This window comes from Bos taurus, chromosome 16, assembly GCF_002263795.3.
Source record: "Bos taurus isolate L1 Dominette 01449 registration number 42190680 breed Hereford chromosome 16, ARS-UCD2.0, whole genome shotgun sequence".
Taxonomy (NCBI): Eukaryota; Metazoa; Chordata; class Mammalia; order Artiodactyla; family Bovidae; genus Bos; species Bos taurus.
In genome coordinates, this window is record NC_037343.1 from 33,963,660 (window position 1) to 33,986,211 (window position 22,552).

Genomic DNA, 22,552 nt, shown 5'->3' on the forward strand with positions numbered 1-22,552 from the left:
ACATATGACTGTATGTTATATATGTGTTATAACATATATAATTATGTTATAACATATAACTTGTTACAAGAAATAATACATAACTAACATGGACTCTATGGACATGAGTTTGAGTAAGTTCCAGGAGTTGGTGATGGACAGGGAAGCCTGGCATGTTGCCATCCATGGGGTCACACAGAGTCAGGCACGACTGAGCGACTGAACTGAATAAGAACTAAAGTCTGTAAAGATGGTGTTTTCATATTGTGTATGTGTGTAATATGGGTTATCTGGTCCCATTACACATGAAATATGGGAGTTTAGTTATTTACAGCTCTTACAAACTGGATTCCTTTTCAGTATATCCAGTGCAATATGAAATAGGTTGTACAATGTGCAATTTTCCTGAGTTTTGTATTTGAACTAGTGGTTTGTTTGCTTCTGCATTCCATCTGCCTATCCTTTATCCCTAGATTAATTATCAAGGCAGGAATTCCATTAATTAAACTAAACACTAATTTTTGTTTTTTTTCTTTTCGTATTGCATTTTCACTAGTTGCTAATTTGAAGGAAGATTTTCAGATTTAGTTCTGGAAGTATTGAAATACACCTGGTTGACTAGATTCATTTAAGCTTTCTTCTAAAGAACTATCTTTTAAGCCCTCATTTGTGACTCAGTCTAAAACACCCATAGATTAACTCAACTTTCCGTTAAATTCATGCTATAAGAATATAATAATTGTCATTTGATTATTTCCTCTAGTGTGCTTATTGTTTACATGATAAGAATTCTAAATCAGTGAAAAATCAAGTAGTTTTCATAAAGTTTCACACTTAATCCTTAACAGAGCTATGAAGAGTAACAAAAAGCCTCTGTTAGGAAGCTGATATTTTCAAAATTCAACTGCATTACTCTATCTTGACTCTATATGCTTAATGGAGAAAACATATTTTTGTCTCGTTATATTTAGCAACATGCCATTTGTCTGGTAGGTTTATATAGGATTTCATAGTCTATGCTTTTTCCATGCTAGACCTTTTAGCATGCTTTATTTAACTCGTTGAAGCCACCAGAGTTGAAATGAGCACACATACAAAATCGCAAAAATTACCATAGCTAGAAAGATGTTTGTAAAGAATTGTACAGTAATTGGTGGAAACTGCAAATTTGCATTTTTAAATATTAAAAAAGGAAAGGAATGCTGTACTTTTGAAAGTTTTGAACATCACTGAAATTAACGATTCATCACACTTTTTTATTGCATTTGCATTCTCTTTTCCTGGTGTAACGATAAGCATTTCGGTGGGATCACACTTTTTTCTGTCTTTTCCTTTCTAATGCTAAAGATAAATTTTTGATTGTTTAAATAAGGTATAAGATTTAAAGGCAGGATTAATATTTAATGTTACAAATATAGACTATCACAGATGTTGTAGCACTGCTTATCTTTTAAGGCATTGATGAACCATTATAAAGTTAAAATTTGGAGAAAGAAAAGTAATCCTATTCAAGTGTTTATAAAGGACTCATTGTTGGTTGATGAAATTTGAATGTAAGCATTGCAATTGAGGGAAGTTTGCAGAGCCTGTTACTGAAAAGAACATATGACTTTGGATTGAAAGGGGGGAGGGGCAGAACAAGCAGCACTTTTGTATATGCTTTGATTTTCTACATAGGATTTTTTCCCTTCTCTATTATGCGGTTTCTTTTCTGTGTCCAGGAAACAAACATGATGATGGTACACAAAGCGACTCAGAAAATGCTGGGGCTCACAGGCGCTGTAGCAAGCGTGCAACTCTTGAGGAACACTTAAGGCGCCACCATTCAGAACAGAAAAAACTACAGAAGGCCCAGGCTACTGAAAAGCATCAAGACCAAGCTGTTGTAAGTCAAACTGCTTTTATGATTGCATTCTTTGATGAAGACAATCCCAGAAAAAGAAGGTCATATTCTTTCTCTCAGAGTACGGGAATCTTGTGTCAGGAAACTACTCATTCAGCACCACATACAAAACTTGAAAAAACAAAATCTCCAGCAGCAGATGCCAAAGTGGTTTCTTTGTCTTTACAGACTAGCTCTGCGCACCACAGAGGGGGGCATGGTGTTCCACATGGGAAATTGTTAAAACAGAAATCAGAGGAGCCATCGGTGTCAATTCCCTTCCTACAAACTGCATTATTAAGAAGTTCAGGGAGTCTTGGGCACAGACCAAGCCAGGAGATGGATAAAATGTTAAAAAATCAAGCTACTTCCGCTGCTTCTGAAAAGGATAATGATGATGACCAAAGTGACAAGGGTACTTACACCATTGAGTTAGAGAATCCCAACAGTGAGGAAGTGGAAGCAAGAAAAATGATTGACAAGGTAAATAATTGGTATTAGTTTTCTCGTGCTATATTTAACTGTTGGAAATTATTAGAGGATATAAAATGTTTTCATGTAGTTAGTATATTAAAACTTTAGGATTTTATTAGGGAACTGAAAACCTAACAATAAGACCAAAATACTTTCTGGTTTTGTTCTGCTGTATTCTGAATTTGCTTGAGTTTCATATGTAAAGTTCTGTACATATAAGCTGTTTGGACCTGTTAAAGTTTTAATAATTTAAGATTGACTTTTTAAATGCTACATCTTGACCATGCTCACTTTGCATTTAAAAACTAAAAATCAAAGAAAACCAGATTACTGTTGACTCCATTAATATAAACATGAGCTTCAATTGAAAATAGTTAAAGTTTTCCTGCCTACTAATTTTATTTTGGAAGCAGATGAAAATACATGTTTAATCCATTTTATTCTTTCTCCTTAGTTTCTCCTCTTAATTTCTATTCACTGCTGTCTGTGGTGATAGAAAAGAAATGTATAAAAACAAAATCAGCATGTTTATGATACTCTGAGTTTAACCAAGGGTATACCTAGTTATGATAATAATTTACATTACAGATTTTATTTTTGATGTATTTGATTAAGGTGTATAATGATTGTTGTATGGTTTAAAAAGTAGTTTTGCCCCCAGTAATGAAAGATTGACTTTAGAATCTGCTGTATATTTGATCCCCTGGAAGACAGAAACATAAATTTGGCTAAGCATTAATCTCTTGTTTCAGTTCTTGTTACTTAGCATGTGAGCAGCATTAGCATCACTAGAGAGCCTGTTAGAAATACAAAATCTCCAGCCCATCTTAAACATAGTGAAAAGGAATCTGCTTTAAAAGTAGGGCTCATATGCAGATTAACATTTGAGATACACTAGTTCAGATGATGAGCTTAAACAGTGGTCTTTTAGAGAATAGACAAGGTAACCCTTTGGGAAGCAGGAAATTATTGGGACTTATATTTACTTTTAATTTCATAGTTTTTATTTCTGTTTAAGAGTGTGTTCTATGGTGTATACAGTCTATTACTACATTGGTATGTGTATATATATATATATATATATATATATATATGTAATTTCTAACATCCATTTACTGAGGGGCAAATGCTCAGAATTGTTCAGTGTTGGGGTATAGAACTCCAGACTTCTGGAAACCCATTAGTTTAGGAAATAGATATTATGATTGTTGTTAATAAGAGAAATAAATTTTTAAAAAAAGAGAAATAAAGTTTTAAAAAATTAACAAACATAAAGTAATATTTCTAATAATAGTAAAGGAAAGCTAAGAACACAGTTGTAGCAATAGAAAATGACTCAGTCATTTCTAATTATTTTCATCACTGGGAATCAATAATGACATTACTTTCAGATTAAAGTTAGTATATTTCTATTTAAGATACTGTCAAGTAGAAAATAAAAGGATAGGTTTTGAAAAAAAGCTAATAAGTTTTAAAATTCAGATTAATTTTATTCTAGTATAGTTTTGTTTGATTTATGTATATTTCACTTATAGTTTATTGATGTTTCTCTATTAAAAGATCTTTCAGTGAGAGATTATATTGTAGTAGTTTAAAAACATGAACACTTGTAGGCAGACAGATCTATACTAGCTGTACCAGATATAAGTACACTGAGTGAACACTAGATTGCAGAAAGAATTCAATAAAATATATGAGGCTTATTATTATAATGCTATCTTATGATAAAAGGTCTATGAGGAGTTTCCATGTATGAATCTCTACACTAGGTTTTGATAAATCCTGAAAAGTTCCTCAGCATTGAAAAGGTCAAATCTGAAACTCAAATGGAAGTTAAAGTGCAAGGAAATAGCCTGGCCACAACAACAGAAAGTCAAGAAGGAAGTCCCTGTTGGCAGTTGAGACTCTTGAAAAGTAAACTGCTGGATGAAGAGGACCACAAAACCTGGTGTATACCTGCTGTCCATAATAAGCATCCTTTTTTTCATTTTCAAAAAGAGTCCCAATTTCAGTGACAAAGTATATGGTTACACTATGGATAAAGAAAGCCAAGAATCTAAAGCAGGATTCATTTAAGGGAATAATGTCAGAATGTGACTGAGTAGATAATTCAGTCATTCTTAGTTTGTATAAACCAGAAAACAAAGCTAAGGCCATAATTGTAGGGGAAAACAGGAGTCACTACATTATGTTGTGAATGCCAAAGAAAAAGTGCTGAGATTCTACTGGCTGTGGTTAAAGCTAGAGGTCAGATTCAGGCTAACTAAAGTCAGGCTCTGGGGAAACAAATGTCTGAAGAAAATGAAGTAACCTGTGAGCATGAAGAAAACAAAGACCCAAAATAGTCAGAATCAGGGCGTAAGAAGGACTTTGGGAGGATGGGAGGAGATTCAGACATCATATCAAGTTGCTCGGGAAAGCTTTGTCATCCGTTTTCTCCCTTTTAAAGTTGGGGTGTGTGGGATGGAAGTGGGGACTATCAGCTGTTGTCCCTCGGAATTTAATTGTTATTTGGGCCTGAAAACTTCAGTGTGGTTTCTTTCCTTTTTTACTCCCTCATTTGAGAGCTGGTTTCTTTCATTAATTTTTTTCTCAACCTTTATTCAGCATCTGCCATGTGCCCAGCTTTGTGTTAGGAGAGAGAGAGATTGAAATGGAAAAGACAGAGTTCTTCCCCTCAAGAACTAAGTTATATGGAGGCATGGAAATATACAAGTGAAAACATATGCATTAAAAATAGTATGGTGGATGCTTTGATGAGCAAACTGTTCAAGTAAGGGTACCAATAGCTTCCATGAGGAGATCTCAGGTTAAATATCTTTTCCTCAGAGAAGTCTTTAACTGTCCAATCTAAGGAAACACCCCTCTCCTCCCCTGTACTATCAAATCAGCTTGTTTTGTTTTAATCATAAGCTCTATCAGCATTTGATAGTTTCCTGTTTATTTATTTGCCTCTCTGCTCCCCTATAATACACACACAAACACACACATGTGCAAGAATATAAACCCCATGACTATAGGAACCTAGTGCCTGGCATATAAAATGTCCTCAGTAAATACCGAATTTAATTGCCAACCAAGCTCGTTTTGAAACGTACAGGATTAATCCCATAATAGGCATGGGGTCGCTAAGAGTCGAACACGACTGAGCGACTTCACTTTCACTTTTCACTTTCATGCATTGGAGAAGGAAATGGCAACCCACTCCAGTACTCTTGCCTGGAAAATCCCATGGACGGAGGAGCCTGGTAGGCTGCAGTCCATGGGGTTTCTAAGAGTCGGACACAACTGAGCGACTTCACTTTCACTTTTCACTTTCACGCATTGGAGAAGGAAATGGCAACCCACTCCAGTGTTCTTGCCTGGAGAATCCCAGGGACGGGGGAGCCTGGTGGGCTACCATCTATGGGGTTGCACAGAGTCGGACACAACCTAGCAGCAGGCATGGTCAAGGAGAGTTTTTCAAAAATATGGAGCAATCTTTTCAAAAGCCCAGGAGGGTAGAGGCCTTGTTCAGAGGACCGCAGTTACTTTCAGAGAGATGAGATTGGACTAGACATTGATGGCCTCTCCATATTGTATTAAGGACTTTAATGTTTTTGTTTTTGTTTTAATGCTGAATGTAGTTGTGAATCATTGAACACTTTTAAATCTGGCAATGACATGCAAATCATTGTCATAAGCGTAAAGAATGGATTGAAACTTGGAAAGGCTGGAAGCAGAGAAGGTGATTAAAAAGCTACTGACATGTCCAGTAGTCAGTTAAATATAAATGTCTGGATCTTAGGTAAGAGATCTGGGCTAAAATAACATTTCTGGAATTACAAGAGGGTAGCTGTGAATGCAAAATAAAGATGAGATCACCTGGAAAGAGTGTATAAAAGTGAAAAGAGGCAAAGTATGAAATTCTTAGCAACACCAGTATAGGTGGACAAAGGAATAAGAGTGAATAAAGGAGGATCAAACATAGGACTAAGAGAAAATAAAAAGAACAGTAGCACCTTGGAATCAAAGACAGAATAATAAAAGTGAGTAAGCAGCAGTTGCACATGATACACTGACATTAAATATGCTAAGCACTAGAATGCCTTTTCAGTTTTTCCCCAAAGTACATTGTATTTCTGCGTCTAGAGACGATAAGCAGAACATATACTTGCCTTGCAACTCAGGAGAAGTTGCATACTGTTAAAGTAGGATCTCTTTAAAGAGATGATCAAGCTATTATGCCATTATCTTTTTCTGTGTCATTGTACTGTTATGTAATTCAAGGGCACTGAGATATCTCGGCCCCAACCTCCAAGTTACGGGATTACAGCATTTTGGTTTATACTTCTGTGTTGTGTGTTTGTCAGTACATAAAACTTATTGTATGCTCTGTCCCCAAATTTACTTTTTATAATATTAATGCATGTCTGTTATTCATAAAGAACTCTTAAGTTTTACATCTAAGCTTACATGGAGATGTGCTATAATAAGAAAGTGCTGTTAACTGCCTGGATTAAAGGTAATTATCTTCCGCTGCAATGATAGCCTCCCCTAGATCTCCCTCCTTTGACTTCCCTATAATAACCTAGAGAACCCATCATAGTACCAGTTTCTTTTCCCCACTCCTTCGTCCAAAACACTGCTAAGGGAAGAGAAGGATACTGTCAGGGCTACTTCATAGACTTTAAGCTAAATGAGAAAGACGTAGTGAAAACAGAAAGCCAAATATTAAATGAAAAAAAAATACTGGTCTTTGTAGAGGTCTTGAGATTCTTTTGAAAAAAGTATTTTTCTTCTCCACAAATTTCATACCATAGACCAGTTCTACCAGATACTTCTTTCCTGAGTTTTGATTCCCCCAGTGCCTCTTATTAGCATATTCTCTCCCTTCCTGGGGTCTCGTATCTATCAGTGCTTATTCTGTAGGCAACAAGTGGTAGGGAAGAATCCAGAACCAGGAGAACTATACAGGACTGGAAACACAAAATGAGGAACATCGACAGCAGTGAGACATCCCAGAGGAAGTCAGTGCTGAGAACTTGGATCCAGGTATAAGCAATTTGGAATGAAGATATTCCAAACTCTCTGACATTCACAGCAGGATTCTAGACTAGGTTCGAGTCAGAGTCAGGGAACTTGATAAAGCAGAGTCAAAATCTAGGTAAAGAGAGCCTGTTAAAACACAGAGGAGGGAGGTATGTGCAGAGTCCACTCATATACCCAGTCAGGTATCTGGGAACTAAAGGAAAAGAGATCAGATAAGAGCCTTGAGTAGTAGAAGAGGACCTTGATAATAGAGGCTGCATTTGGAATTTGACTTAATATTTTTTTTTCTAATTCCTATCAATCCAGAAATAATCTGAGTTAATATAAGGGCTGAAGCAAAGTGGTTAAGTGGTTCTTAACAGGTAAATTCTGACAGCTTGATTTTTTTTCTTTTATGTTAATCTTCTTTCCTGCTGTCTCTTCACTGAACAATTTAAAAAAAAATTTTGTATCAGGAGAATTCAGTTTTGGTCACTCTGTTGATGCTCCTCTCCCCTTTTTAACACTCCATGTCCTTCTTAGGTACAGGAAACTCTTTACTGCTGTATTAATCCCCAAAGCTTCATAAGGAAACCCTCACATTTTTTTCAGTTAAAAGCTTAAAATTTATTAGGTTTGCCCCGATTTTCCTTTTTCTACTATTGTAAGAGATCTTACTTATTTTCCTGGTTTTTAGGGGCTTTTCACTTACTGTGCCCTAGTCTAATAAGCTCTTCCCTGTGTGGTTTTTTGGTTTAGTTTTGCATGCCTACCTCCTTATAATTTACTTTCAGAGGCTTTCTTTAACCACTCTATCTATAAAATAGCCCCAGCATTACCCTCTTATAATACTACTGTGATTTCTTTATAGAACTTACCTCTAGCTAGTTTATTCTCTCTATCCTTTCTAGAATGATCTCATTTGTATTCATCACGTTTGTATTTCTTGTGCCTAGAACAGTTCCTGGTATGTAGTAGACACTCAGTAATTATCTTTTGAATGGATAAATGAGAAAGAAAAAATATTGACTTGATTTTTATGTTTATCTATTTATATGTGGTTAGCTATGTATTAGCTAATTTATTTCAGTGAATTTATAGATTGATTAAATGCAATGAGGTCTCTACAAACAGATTTTCCTATACTTTATGTACTGAAATTTGTTTATATCTTGATTCCAAAATAACTTGTTAAAATGTGTAATTTAAAACCTGTGTTTTGTAAGTTTTTCTTTGTAATAAGAAATATGAAAGCTGCAAAAGACTTGGTTGCATCAGAAGAAATGTGTAAGTTTCAGGGGGATTGCTTTGATTAATAGAAATCTAGAAATACTTTTCAGTTTCTATTAATACCCACTTAAGCACTTAATGCTTAAAAATCTGTTTGGCAAAGAAAGCATAAGATGGTAATTGATGAGCAGCAAGATTTAGGCATGAAAGAAAAGAATGCAGGACAATAAATTAAGCCATAAAAAGGAGAGAAACTGACATTTTAACTGTAGAAGCATTAGATAAGAACTGAGTGTGATTTCAGTATACAAAAGGAGGAACTAATAGAGAATGCTAAACAGTGATGAAAAAGGAAAAGAAGGTGGCTGTAAGAGTCCAAAAGAATAGGAAGAATCAAGGATGTAGGATAGGTTCTGGGAAAGGACAGAGATTTACCCAGACAGATGAAAAGGAAGAAGTTGTAAGGTCAGATTGTGCCTTTGAGTTCAGTTCAGTCACTCAGTCGTGTTTGACTCTTTGCGACTCCATGAACCACAGCATGCCAGGCTTCCCTGTCCATCACCAACTGCCAGAGTCCACCCAAACCCATGTCCATTGAGTCAGTGATGCCATCCAACCATCTCATCCTCTGTCGTCCTCTTCTCCTCCTGCCCTCAATCTTTCCCAGCATCAGGGTCCTTTCAAAGGAGTCAGTTCTTTGCATCAGGTGGCCAAAGTATTGGAGTTTCAGCTTCAACATCAGTCCTTCCAATGAACACCCAGGACTGATCTCCTTTAGGATGGACTGGTTAGATCTCCTTGCAGTCCAAGGGACTCTCAAGAGTCTTCTCCAACACCACAGTTCAAAAGCATCAATTCTTCAGTGCTCGGCTTTCTTTATAGTCCCAACTCTCACATCCATACATGACCACTGGAAAAACCATAGCCTTGACTAGACGGACCTTTGTTGACAAAGTAATGTCTGTGCTTTTTAATATGCTGTCTAGGTTGGTCATAACTTTCCTTCCAAGGAGTAAGCGTCTTTTAATTTCATGGCTGCAATCACCATCTGCAGTGATTTAGGAGCCCAGAAAAATAAAGTAAGCCACTGTTTCACAGTCCAACTCTCACATCCATACATGACCACGGGAAAAACCATAGCCTTGACTAGACGGACCTTTGCTGGCAAGTAGTGTCTCTGCTTTTCAATATGCTGTCTAGGTTGGTCATAACTTTTCTTCCAAGGAGTAAGCGTCTTTTAATTTCATGGCTGCAGTCACCATCTGCAGTGATTTTGGAGCCCCAAAAAATAAAGTCTGACACTGTTTCCCCATCTATTTCCCATGAAGTGATGGGACCAGATGCCATGATCTTCGTTTTCTGAATGTTGAGCTTTAAGCCAACCTTTTCACTCTCCTCTTTCACTTTCATCAAGAGGCTTTTAAGTTCCTCTTCACTTTCTGCCCTAAAGGTGGTGTCATCTGCATATCTGAGGTTATTGATATTTCTCCCGGCAATCTTGATTCCAGCTTGTGTTTCTTCCAGTCCAGCGTTTCTCATGATGTACTCTGCATATAAGTTAAATAAGCAGGATGACAATATACAGCTTTGACGTACTCCTTTTCCTATTTGGAACCAGTCTGTTCCATGTCCAGTTCTAACTGTTGTTTCTTGACCTGCATATAGGTTTCTCAAGAGGCAGGTCAGGTGGTTTGGTATTCCCATTTCTTTCAGAATTTTCCACAGTTTATTGTGATCCACACAGTCAAAGGCTTTGGCATAGTCAATAAACAAATGTTTTTCTGGAACTCTCTTGCTTTTGCCATGATCCAGCGGATGTTGGCAATTTGATCTCTGGTTCCTCTGCCTTTTCTAAAACCAGCTTGAACATCTGGAAGTTCACGGTTCACATATTGCTGAAGCCTGGCTTGGAGAATTTTGAGCATTACTTTACTAGCGTGTGAGATGAGTGCAATTGTGCGGTAGTTTGAGCATTCTTTGGCATTGCCTTTCTTTGGGATTGGAATGAAAACTGACCTTTTCCAGTCCTGTGGCCACTGCTGAGTTTTCCAAATTTGCTGGCATATTGAGTGCAGCACTTTCACAGCATCATCTTTCAGGATTTGAAATAGCTCAACTGGAATTCCATCACCTCCATGAGTAGGAGGTGACAACCCAGTCCAATATTCTTTCCAGGTTAATCCCATGGAAGAGGAACCTGGTGGGCTACAGTCCAAGGGGTCGCAAAGAGTTGCACACAACTGAGCAACTGAGCTTATATATAGTTTGTTTGTTTATTTTTTAAATGCCCTATGGTGGTGAACCCAACAACCTACAAATAATGTTACCATACCTCAGTAGCAGGTTGTTAAGACTATTTAAAGTAGCCAATGCAAAATAGCTGTGAAATACCAAAGTGAGATGCTACATATCACGTGTACATATTCAAAGGAAAAGATTGAGAACATGTTCCCTAATTCTGTCTTCTTACCCTAAACCTAGAGGCTCCTAGAGGAGTCACAAGTCACTCCCTCATATAGAGATGCATCTGTCTGGATCAAGGGAATTATAGGGAAGAATACATGAAAACACTCCCAGCCCCTAAGGTAAATAAATAATTTTTAAACTGCCAGTACCACAGAGCACAGAGAGTACAAGTTGAAAAAGAAGTTTTCTGTTCCCATACCACTCCTGCTCCTTCTCCATGCCCTTTGGAAAAATTAAAAACTGACAAACTTAGGAGGAGGATTCTACTTAGGAAATACAAAAGTTGGACAGATATCTGCTCTTTGTTTTTTTCTCCCTTTAGACTTCTAATCTAAAAAAGTTTCTAGCTGAATGAGAGGCACCCTGATTTTGTACTTTATCAGGTCTGGGGGTTTAATTGAGCCCTGCGTAGTGGGGAAGAGAAAAGATTCATGTGCCTAGGTTAGCATAGTGTGTTTGTCATATCACTGAACCATCTAGGAGGAGAAAGTACAGATAGGTTGAGTAACTGTTTGCAGTTAGTGATTTCAGTGACGATCACCTGGGGACAAAATCTAGAATGAAAAGATGAGAAAATCTAGCAAGCTTGGTCTCTGCTTTGAGGAGCCTTCAAGTTGTGTTTAAGTTATTGTATGCGTGTCAGATTGTATGTACTTTTTTAGATGTGAAAAGTACTATAGCTTTAACGTACACAGTATAGCCCTTTCTGTCTTCTGTGTTTTCACATGAAAGTTGTAGATTTTTTATACTGAGACATGAAAATGACAATTTAGATTTCAAGCTGAACTAGTTACTAGTATCATTAATTTTTCAAAACTATCAAAAATATAGGTATGAACTTTGAAGGCTTCCTTGCTCATACAGCAAGCACTACTTCAGGCCGTATTACTTGTTTGGAAAATATCAATCAATTGCTACTTGTCTGACAGATATATGTTTAGCTGTTAATATCTCTGATGTTTTAAGAGGAATCTGTAGGAAGTCATGTGACTACACTTTCTATACAGCTTCAGTCCCCCTCCCTAAAAACGTTAGTTTTCTCTGTCTGTGTCTTTCATTATTATTTCAAAATAGCGTCAGAAGCAATTTGAAGAGATTTAATAGATTCGGAACTGCTGATGCTTAGATATTTAAGGAAATCAAAGTTTTGGAAGTCCATTTCAAGTATGGATTAGAATTAAATATCATCAAATCAGAAATTAACTGAAGGTAAATTTTATATTAATGTGCCAGAGAGATACAACATACAAGTAATCACATGTGATTATTTTTATCTTTTTCTCAAAAACTTGGGTTGTAATTTTTTTGTGTGATTATGCAAATAAGGAAATAAGCTTCAGTAAATGTGGAATTCAGTGACTTGAGTTAGAGATAATTTTAAAATTTTAAGGTAGTCATGCATAACTTAGTAGGTCTGGTTTCTTCTTTACAAGTGGAGTTGAAGGCAGAGCACATGGAAAGATCTTTTAGTATGTTTTACTGCTATTCTTGTTAAACTTGCTAATTCTGCTGTTTGGCAAAATGAAATGGGTTTGTTTTTTCCCTTCTGTATACTAAAAAAAATTCATATTTGATTTAATAGTCAAAGAATAATACCCAGTTTTCTCTTAAAGCAAAGAATATTTGAATATTGAGTGGTTCAACAGAATATTATATCATAATTCTTGAGAACTGTACAGTTACATTTGAATTAAATATTAAGTAATGACATCTAGTGGTAACATTTCCAAGTTCAGTGAATTTTGCAAATTTGGTATTTGCTTTACTAAATGTAGACTTCAGAATTTATCAGCTACAATTAAAAAGTAGCATATCATTAAAAAGTTTTCTAGAAAATAGTTTAACTTAAAGATTTTTTTCCATTTTTGTAGAAAATGAAGGCTCTTTGATTTTATTCTAAAGCTCTCTTCTACAAAGTGCTAATTCAAGCACATGTTACCATTCTTCATTTTAATAATTAGAACCACAACTAATACCTATAAATAATAACCATTGGCAACCAAGTAGACTTAAGAGTAAAATGGTGTTAAAGTTCATATAATTATAAACTTTTCCCAGTCAATTCAAAGCCTTAGTTATGCCAATAAATGAGTAAGACTCAGGTAACTGCCCTTAAAGGTACATGATTGATTGTTGGTCTCTGTGTTTAGAATATTTCAGAAGTGTTGACTACAGACAGCCTTCTTATTGAAAATACTAACCTGTGTGAACAGACTCAGGAATCTGCATTTCAAACAAAGGCCTTTAAGTTTAAAAATTATGTTCTACTGTACACAAAGTTTAAGAATTATAGTATATTTTATACAAAGATCATACAGTAAAATCTGTTATTTACTACCTGAGAAAATTATATGTATAAATTTAATTCATGTATGTAAATATTAAGCACTTGTTAGGGAAGGAACAGATAAAATCGACCATAAGCTTTAAGCTTCCAGCATGCTTCTCAAAAGCAGAGACAAGCTAAAGTGGTGTGGTACTCAGTCCTAACACTTGGCATCTTAAAATGCTTAACATTACTAACATCTTTTAACAAAGCAAATGTAATATCCTGAATATCTCTTATTTATTATTAAATGGTACATTTGCTAAATGTTTAAAAAGGTTAGTTACATTTACATGAGCTACCACTGCCCTGTTTTCATCTCCAGCTGTTACTCCTATTGGATGTTACCCTATCATTAAACAAGTTTCTGTCATTATTGAACTTACCTATAAAATTAACTTAAAATACTATTTTTTGCCTCTTAAGTTACTGATAATGCTCACATATTAATCTGCTACTCAGAATCTCATTTATAAAATAATTTTCTCCTCCTAGGTATTTGGAGTAGATGACAATCAAGATTATAATAGGCCTATTATCAATGAAAAACATAAAGATCTGGTAAAAGATTGGGCTCTCAGTTCTGCTGCAGTAGTAATGGAAGAAAGAAAACCACTGAGTACACCTGGATTTCACAACTCAGAGGTATACACATCTTCCTCACATTTTTTACATGCACAAAATATAAATTTTTATCATTTGTTAATTACAGTTGACCCCTGAACCACACGGGTTTGAACTGCGCAGTTCCACTGTCACACAGATTTGTTTTTTCACTAAATACATACTACAGTAGTACATGATCCATGGTTGACTCCAAGGATTGGGAACCATGGATACAGAGGGCCACCTGAAAAATTATACATGGAGTTTTGACTTCACAGTGAGTTGGAGCTCTTATTCCCCCTCGGCCCTCACTTTTTTCCAAGGGTCAGCTGTATATTATTTTAAGCAGTTAATATATCCTCTTGTAAAACACCATAATATTTTTTTTGTCAGTCAGTGAGAATGTTAAATTTCAGTTAGCAGTTAATGAGCTATATGCTCACTATCTCTGACATTGAGATAAAGTGTGTGTATATATATGTATACACACACTACATATACTTACTAGAAGGTCATGTATTTGGAATGGAAAGATCTATCATGCAAGGTTGTGCCTGATACATACAACTTACAAACCTAAATAAGTGCCCTTGTAGTGCATCCCAGGATGCAACTAGAAAGGGTGGCTTGGTTGATAGTCACGGAGTCAGTGCAGCATAGTAGAGCCTCTAACACCTGAGTACAGATCCTAGAACTGCCGTGTCTAACAGGGAACCTTAAAATCAGTCATTTCCTCTCTTCTCATCTTCAGTTTTCTTATCTATGCAAGTGGTATTTTTCTAAAACCCATTTACAGGGAAGGATATGAAGGATAGAAAGTACCCAGCAGAGTAATTGTCTTAGATTTCTGCAGTCAACAAATGTTTATCCCTTTACTACAAATGTTATTAGAATTTCATTGTACACTAATATATTGGAAGAAATGTAAAAAAATATGACTGAGAAGTATTATAATTTATTCAACTGACAAGATCTAACATTCATTGGAAGCTTTCTGCATACCATTTTACAAATAATGAAACTGAAGTTTGTAGAAATTAACTTGGTCAGGGTCTTAAAACTCATACCTTGTGAGGCCAGAATTTGAACCTTAAAGAGCTTTGATGTGTTAACCCTTTCTCTTATTCATCATGTTACCTTTCTAAAAATGAGTTAATTTAAAATATACAAATAGTAAATATATATTAAATATAAATTAAATCCTAAGGTATAAATAAAATATAAATGAAGTATTTGTGTGAAATGTATTCTTTGTAGTCAACTAAATTCAGATATATATTTGCTTATTAATATAGAATTTTTCCCTTTATGGTCTGCTATTTCCTGAAAACTGTCAAAACAATTTTATTTTGATGTTTTTCAAGATGCTTAATTTACTTATTGAAAGCAAGTGATACTTATTCAAAGCAGTGTTTTGGTATTCTGATTAATTTCGAAAGGGTGCTGGTGACTGTGAACTTGTTGGACTCCTTCTTCTCCTCGTTATCCCCTCAGCCCATGCCAAGTAAATTTATATATAGCCCAAGTATGTACCTGCCTTTGAAGGAACCACCTAAACTAGCCATTAGAACAGTCTTCACAGAATGGATCTACATAAATGTGTGTCTTTGAAACCCATTCTGTTGTGGGTATTCCTAGAATGATGTGAATGTCTCTGGTACCTCATTCAGTCTAAGAATTGTGAACAACTCCCACAAAATCTTGGCGGGAATTCAAAGGTTCAGCAGGCTTTGGTAACTTTAGGCTTTATTGTATGTATGTCACTTGTATGCAACTTACTATTTCAATCCATTATTTTTGAAATCATATAGTATATAGTCTTATGAATTTATCAGTTTTTCAACTGTCATTTGACACTTTTAATAAAATGCTTTCTGAGATAATTCAGAATAAAATTTGATCAGACCTTTCAATTCTTAGTTATCATTACAGATTCAGTACTGAGCATTGACTTAAATTTCTAGTGAGGAAACATTTTTTTCTATACACCTAGATCTTCCATCTTAAATACATAGACTGACCTGGGCCTAAGAATTATCAATATATAATCCATATATATGGAACCATATCATGAATTAAATTCTGTTTCACACTAATCATTTGCCTTAAAGACACATCTAGATGGGAGAGGTCTATGTTCAGACTGGTTATACAAAAATTCTTAAAGATTTGAGTGATTTTTAGCTTCTTCTGGAAATACGTATTGTAGAAAGAAACCTAAAGCTTTGGGCTTGTATTTGAAATCCCTGAAGACATGACCTGGCAGTTTTGAATATGCCCTGAGAGTGTGGAACCAGTCTGATTCATGGAAACATTTAAAGGACTGAAGAACAACTTAGAAATAGGTCTTAGACTCTCTGTTCTATAGACTGGAGTAGAACTAACTTTGCTGTGGTAGCCATGAAGCTATTGTAGTACACCTTTTATTTAGCAGCAGTAAATTTTAAGCTCTAAGAGTTTATTTTAGTACCATTGTTAGTGCTTAATAAGTACAGAAAATTTTACTACATTCACAGTAATAATCTTGTAGTTAAAAGAGATGCATGCCCTAGAAAATCTTTATATATAAGGAAATATAACAAATGGTAATATATCAATGTGAGGTTTAAATATTGCTTTATATGATATGTTAAAGGGAATTTAATGAATAAATGAAATTCTCTGAACATGAGAACAGGCTTGACAGACTAGATCATTTCGTTCTTTTATTTCTCTCCTTTAGGAAGGTACATCTTCGTCTGGAAACAAGCGTTGGGTTTCACAATGGGCTAGTTTGGCTGCCAATCATACGAGGCATGATCAAGAAGAAAGAATAATGGAGTTGTCTGTACCTGTTCCTTTAGAGCATGGTATTTTCTTTCCTTTTTTTTTTTTTGTGAGCCATACATCAGTTTTTAAAATATTATAAGCTAAGTCTGTGTAGTGAGAAGTGAATTAAACCTAAATAAATATATTCACATACTCTCAAGCTACTATATATAGATTTTATTTTCACTAAAACTGCAGATATCATTAATAACCCTAACTGAAAATAGAGGTAATTTGTAGATGAAGCATATGTGTGTGTGTGTGTGTGTGTGTGTGTGTACTCACAAAAACTTACATATGACTATATGTATATAACATATATACATGTGAAAATTTAAAAATAAGCCTAATACAGTTCCAAACTGTTGCATTTACTAACACATCAAATATTTAAATACCACTTTTTTCCATATGTTCTATGAAGAAAATTTACTTAGTACAACTTAATTTATTACATACATCTTTTGCAAATGTGTAATATGATTTTTATTACTACCTTTTTACTATATTTCTGTGAACTGAAATATAAAGTTTCTTTAAAAAAACAAATTATGCCTCTTATGATTTTATTATTAGATTCAGTTCATTACATTCTTCATTAAAAATAAAACCCTCAGGAGAATTTGTATGTAGCTTTTTATCTATTTTCTTAGCTGTGTTATCGCTAGAAGTTGAAATAGAAATTTATTTTGTGTTTATTGTGGCAACCAAAAATCTTTTTAGGAATTTTGTAAACATTAATTAGTCAGCAAATATTTGAGCAAGGTACACAGCAGTGTACTAGAAAAGCTGTATAATTTATCATAAAAATTAGAAGTAATTTTTAATATTACCAAAAATCTTTGGAAAGACAGCATAATTTTCAGATTGGTTCACATAAACTGATTACTGTTTGAGGAACAAAAAAGCAAGTCAGGCTAGAGAAATTTATAAAGAATCATTATCAAAGTATTATTAGCTGTGGAATGCAAAATTCTACCCTTGTTATAAAAATTAATAATACTTGGCCTTCATTATTTTGTTCCTGTTTCATCATATTCTAAATGAGCTTACTTAGATAAACTGGTAAATCTACTTATATCCTAAAATGTTCTTGTCATATATTCATTGAGTGTGTGTTAGGAGCCAGGACAGTGTGAGAATGCTAGGAAAGTACAAAAAGATAAAATAGCTGTAACTAAATAAGTTTAGTGCTTCAAGTAATACTGCAGAGATAAGACATAACCAAATAACATGATCATTTGCTAAATTAAAGTTACATTAGTAAGTTATTCAGTATTTTCCTACATTATAGCCATAGTATTGCTTTGAAATTTAGATGCTAAAATTTTAAAATTATAAAGGGATGACCACAGAAGCTATATCTAGTATCTTTTTTCCACTTATACCCAAAAGATTTAAATGCTTTATATGTTAATTTATATTTCCCTAAAAAGATCCCTTTTCTCAGAAATACATTTCATTTATTAGCAGTCAGGAAAGTCCTCCTTAAGTAATATTCTCAAAGTCTCTCACATGGAAATGTTGAAGTTATATATTTTCCCATCAACTTCTCAGTTTGAGGCTTTAATATACCAGAAGATCATAATTTAAAAATAACTCAGTTTGTGAAATTATGACAAGTCCTGTCACCTTTTTCCGTTCTTATAATTGTTAAAAATCTTTTAATTAGCTTTGAATTTTTTCTTTTAGAAAACATTGTTAAAGTTCTACTTTTTCTGTTTTACTTAGAAAATCCAGACTTGTCATTCTTTCAGTAGATAATGATGCTATTAAAAATTAGGTACATTATTATTCTTTACTATGTAATTCAAAGTATAGCAAATAAACTGTTTATTAGAGATTATTTTTACAATTCTATATATATTATGCAGAGTCCATTTTTTGTGAGTGAAATTTCACAGATGGGACAAGTCACAAAAGCAAGAATGTGAACTTCTCTCCCATCAGATCAGATCAGATAAGATCAGTCGCTCAGTTGTGTCCGACTCTTTGCGACCCCATAGGTTTAAGATAAGATGACCCTAATTTTCATCTCATAAAATTTGCTCTCTTGACTCCTGTTAGTAATGTACCTATTTGTGCATCTCAGTGTTGCATTTTCTTTTTAAATTATACTGCCACAATGTTGGCTTATTTCTTCAAAATTTTACTTTATACTTAAGCCATTTCTTAACTTCAAAATCTAAGGTAATATGACATTTGTTTTATTTTCACTTTCTTGCCCTAGTAAGTTCCTTATTTGTTGTTTTCTTTTATAGATACAGATATCAGTGAATCTGGCATTTCACTGAGAAGTACTGGCTCAGCAGCTTCCTTGGCTAGTCAGGGAGAGAGAAGGAGACGAACCCTTCCCCAGCTTCCAAGTGAAGAAAAGTCTCTTGAGAGCTCCAGAGCAAAGGTTTTAGCACAGAGGTCAGAGATAGGAGAAAAGCAAGACACGGAGCTTCAGGAGAAAGAAGCACCTGCCCAGGTATACCAGAAAGATAAGCAAGACACTGACAGAGCCTTGAGTAAAATAAACAGGGCGGTAAATGGTGAGACTCTTAAAAATGGTGGAGATAGCAAAACCCTGCTTCACTTAGGCAGCTCTTACTCTGGAAAGGAGAAAAGTGAAACTGATAAGGAAACTTCTTTGGTAAAGCAAACATTAGCTAAAATCCAGCAACAAGAACAAAAGGAACAGGCACAGTGGACACCTACTAAATTATCTTCTTCAAAAAACATTGCAGGTCAGATAGATAGATGTAGGGAGGAGTCTTTTAAGCAGGAGTCACAGCCTCAAGAAAAAATTCCAGGACTTTCTGCAGGCAAAGGAGAAAGAGCAGTACAAAACGAGGGTAAGAGAAGAAAAGCTGAGGAAATTCTGAAAAGTCAGACTTCAAAGGGAGGAGACAAGAAGGAATCTTCCAAGTCATTAGTGCGACAAGGAAGCTTCACTATAGAAAAACCTAGCCCCAACATACCCATAGAACTTATCCCCCATATAAATAAACAGCCTTCATCAACACCCCCTTCCTTAGCATTAACAACAGCCAGCAGAATAAGAGAAAGAAGTGATTCCATGGATACTGATTCTAGTATGGACACAACCCTTATTCTAAAAGACACAGAAGCAGTAATGGCTTTTCTAGAAGCTAAACTGCGTGAAGATACTAAAACTGACGAAGGCCCAGATACTCCCAGTTATAACAGAGACAACTCCATTTCACCCGAATCTGATGTGGACACAGCTAGTACCATCAGTCTGGTTACTGGAGAGACTGAAAGAAAGTCAACCCAAAAGCGAAAGAGTTTCACTAGTCTCTATAAAGATAGGTGTTCCACAGGTTCTCCTTCCAAAGATGTTGCAAAATCATCATCTTCGGGTGCTAGGGAGAAAATTGAAAAAAAAACAAAAAGTCGTTCCGCAGATATAGGTTCTCGGGCAGAGGGTCGTAAATTTGTGCAGTCCAGTGGAAGAATAAGGCAGCCTTCAGTAGATTTAACAGATGATGACCAGACCTCTAGTGTACCTCACTCGGCCATCTCTGATGTTATGTCATCTGACCAGGAAACTTACTCTTGTAAATCTCATGGAAGGACTCCATTTACCTCAACTGATGAGCATGCACATTCCAAACTGGAAGGAAGTAAAGTAACTAAATCCAAGACTTCTCCCGGAGCACCTGGCTCATCCAGTAAATCCACCACTCTGCCAAGGCCACGACCTACCAGGACTTCCCTCTTGCGTAGAGCCCGACTTGGTGAAGCTTCAGACAGTGAACTTGCTGATGCTGACAAAGCATCTGTTGCTTCTGAAGTGTCCACAACAAGTTCGACATCCAAACCTCCCACAGGAAGGCGTAACATTTCTAGGATTGACTTGTTGGCTCAGCCTCGTAGAACAAGGCTTGGCTCATTATCGGCTCGCAGTGACTCTGAAGCGACGATCTCTAGAAGTAGTGCCTCTTCACGGACCGCAGAAGCCATCATTAGAAGTGGAGCCAGATTAGTACCTTCAGATAAATTTTCTCCTAGAATTAGAGCTAACAGTATCTCTCGACTATCCGACTCCAAGGTCAAAAGTATGACCTCAGCACATGGCTCTCCTTCAGGTAAATTGGATCCAGACTTTTTATAGTATTAGTGTATTTCTTTTATGTTTTGGGACTTCTTCTTTGAAAAACTGTTAGTGTTGATTCCCAAATTTTTCAGCAGAAAGATTATACTATAGAGAGTTTTGTTCCTTAAAAAGTGACTTTAGTTAGCTTGAAAGTGAAGTGTCAGTTGCTCAGTTGTGTCTAACTCTCTGTGATCCCACGGACTGTAGCCCGCCAGGCTCCTCTGTCCATAGAATTCTCCAGGCAAGAATACTGGAGTGGGTTGCCATTCCCTTCTCCAGGGGATTTTCTGACCCAGGGATCAAACCCAGGTCTCCTGCATTACAGGCAGATTCTTTACCATCTGAGCCACTAGGAGGAAAAGTCAGAAGTTATATACACTTCCAGTTAAAGTCCCGGTACAAAATAGTGAATTCAAAATTTGAAGTATATTGAACCAATTTGGGAATTTTAATTGTCTAGTTGGTGCGATATCTGGGTTTGTTTGTCAGAATTAGATTAGGAATTATTATCTGGTCTATATAATAAAAATGAATATTGTGTTTCTGAAAACATGTTCAACTTTTAAATATCCTAACATAATTCTAAGTTCTTGTGAATCTGAAGAACAGTAGTATACTCTTTGTTACTCCTTTCAGAACTAAATGAAAAATGAGTTTTACTCTTTTCCTGTTTATTTTGAAATGTCTAATTTTTATTAAGTTAAATCGATTTATGATTGGGGTGGGCAGAAACTAATCCTTTAATTTATTTCAGTGGAAGAAGATGGATTCATGAGACAGTCACTAAGCACATGGGCAAAATTGGGCTATAGAAATTTAACTGGTTATGGGCATTACCTCATAATGTGCCATCATATCATTTAACTGTAGTAATTAGCTGTCACTGATTGTGATAATGACAAGAGCTACTTTGTTCCCACCAGAATTAACTGCCTCTGGCATATTCGTCTGTGTATATACTTTATTTTCAGAGCTGTAGCCAGTGAGAATACATGTGTGACCAAAGAGTAGCAAGACAGATATTTGTGTGTATCCTGTAAACATGGTCTTATTACTTCATAATCAGCCTCATGTGGGTGTGGCTGAAAAAGGACAGTTGAGGGGAAACCAGCTGTTAAAGGACTTAAAGATTTATTTTTGTTGGTTACCTAAGTGAGCCCTAAATCTTGAGTGAAGAGTAAAGGGAAAGTTGGTATGCAGTCTTTTCTTTTAAATTTTTACTCCTGTCACAATTCAGCCTACAAAACCCCAAACCAGTGGTACTTTGCATGTGTTATTTTTTTCATTTTCTGTTCCTCCTCTCTTCTCTTCACTGCTGCTCTCCTCCACTCCATTCACATTCCCGTCTCCTGGGCTGTGGGTGAGGCGATGGTAATCATCATGGGTGTAGCTGAGGATAGATAACATAGAGTCTAGATTCCGAAAGAATAGGTGACATTTCGATTATTACCCCTGTTCTCCTTGTTTCTACACTTCAGACTTTGGTTGGTGGCTAATAGGTGTGTTGCCAAGTATTTAAAACTACTGTCACTTGACTTAGCTTACCCCATGTTGTTACCTGGTGTTCTCGTGGCTCTGCTGCTTCGGTTCACATTGCCTTTGTGCTGCATTCTGCCGTGTGCACTCTGATTCGGTTTCTTCTGCCACAGTGCTTGTTTCCTCACCG

At 35.6% G+C, this 22,552-nt stretch overlaps 1 protein-coding gene across 17 annotated transcripts in view; it reads left to right on the forward strand.

Annotated features, from left to right (window-relative positions):
* The window catches only part of CEP170 (centrosomal protein 170), a 130,781-nt gene that overhangs the window by 78,580 nt on the left and 29,649 nt on the right, over positions 1–22,552 (forward strand). For 9 of the 17 annotated variants that reach the window (XM_024976270.2, XM_024976274.2, XM_024976278.2 and 6 more), the window contains 4 exons: positions 1,701–2,344; positions 13,863–14,012; positions 16,696–16,822; positions 19,043–20,878. In XM_024976270.2, coding sequence (XP_024832038.1) covers positions 1,701–2,344; positions 13,863–14,012; positions 16,696–16,822; positions 19,043–20,878 — 2,757 coding nt within the window. 17 annotated transcript variants of the gene reach the window in all.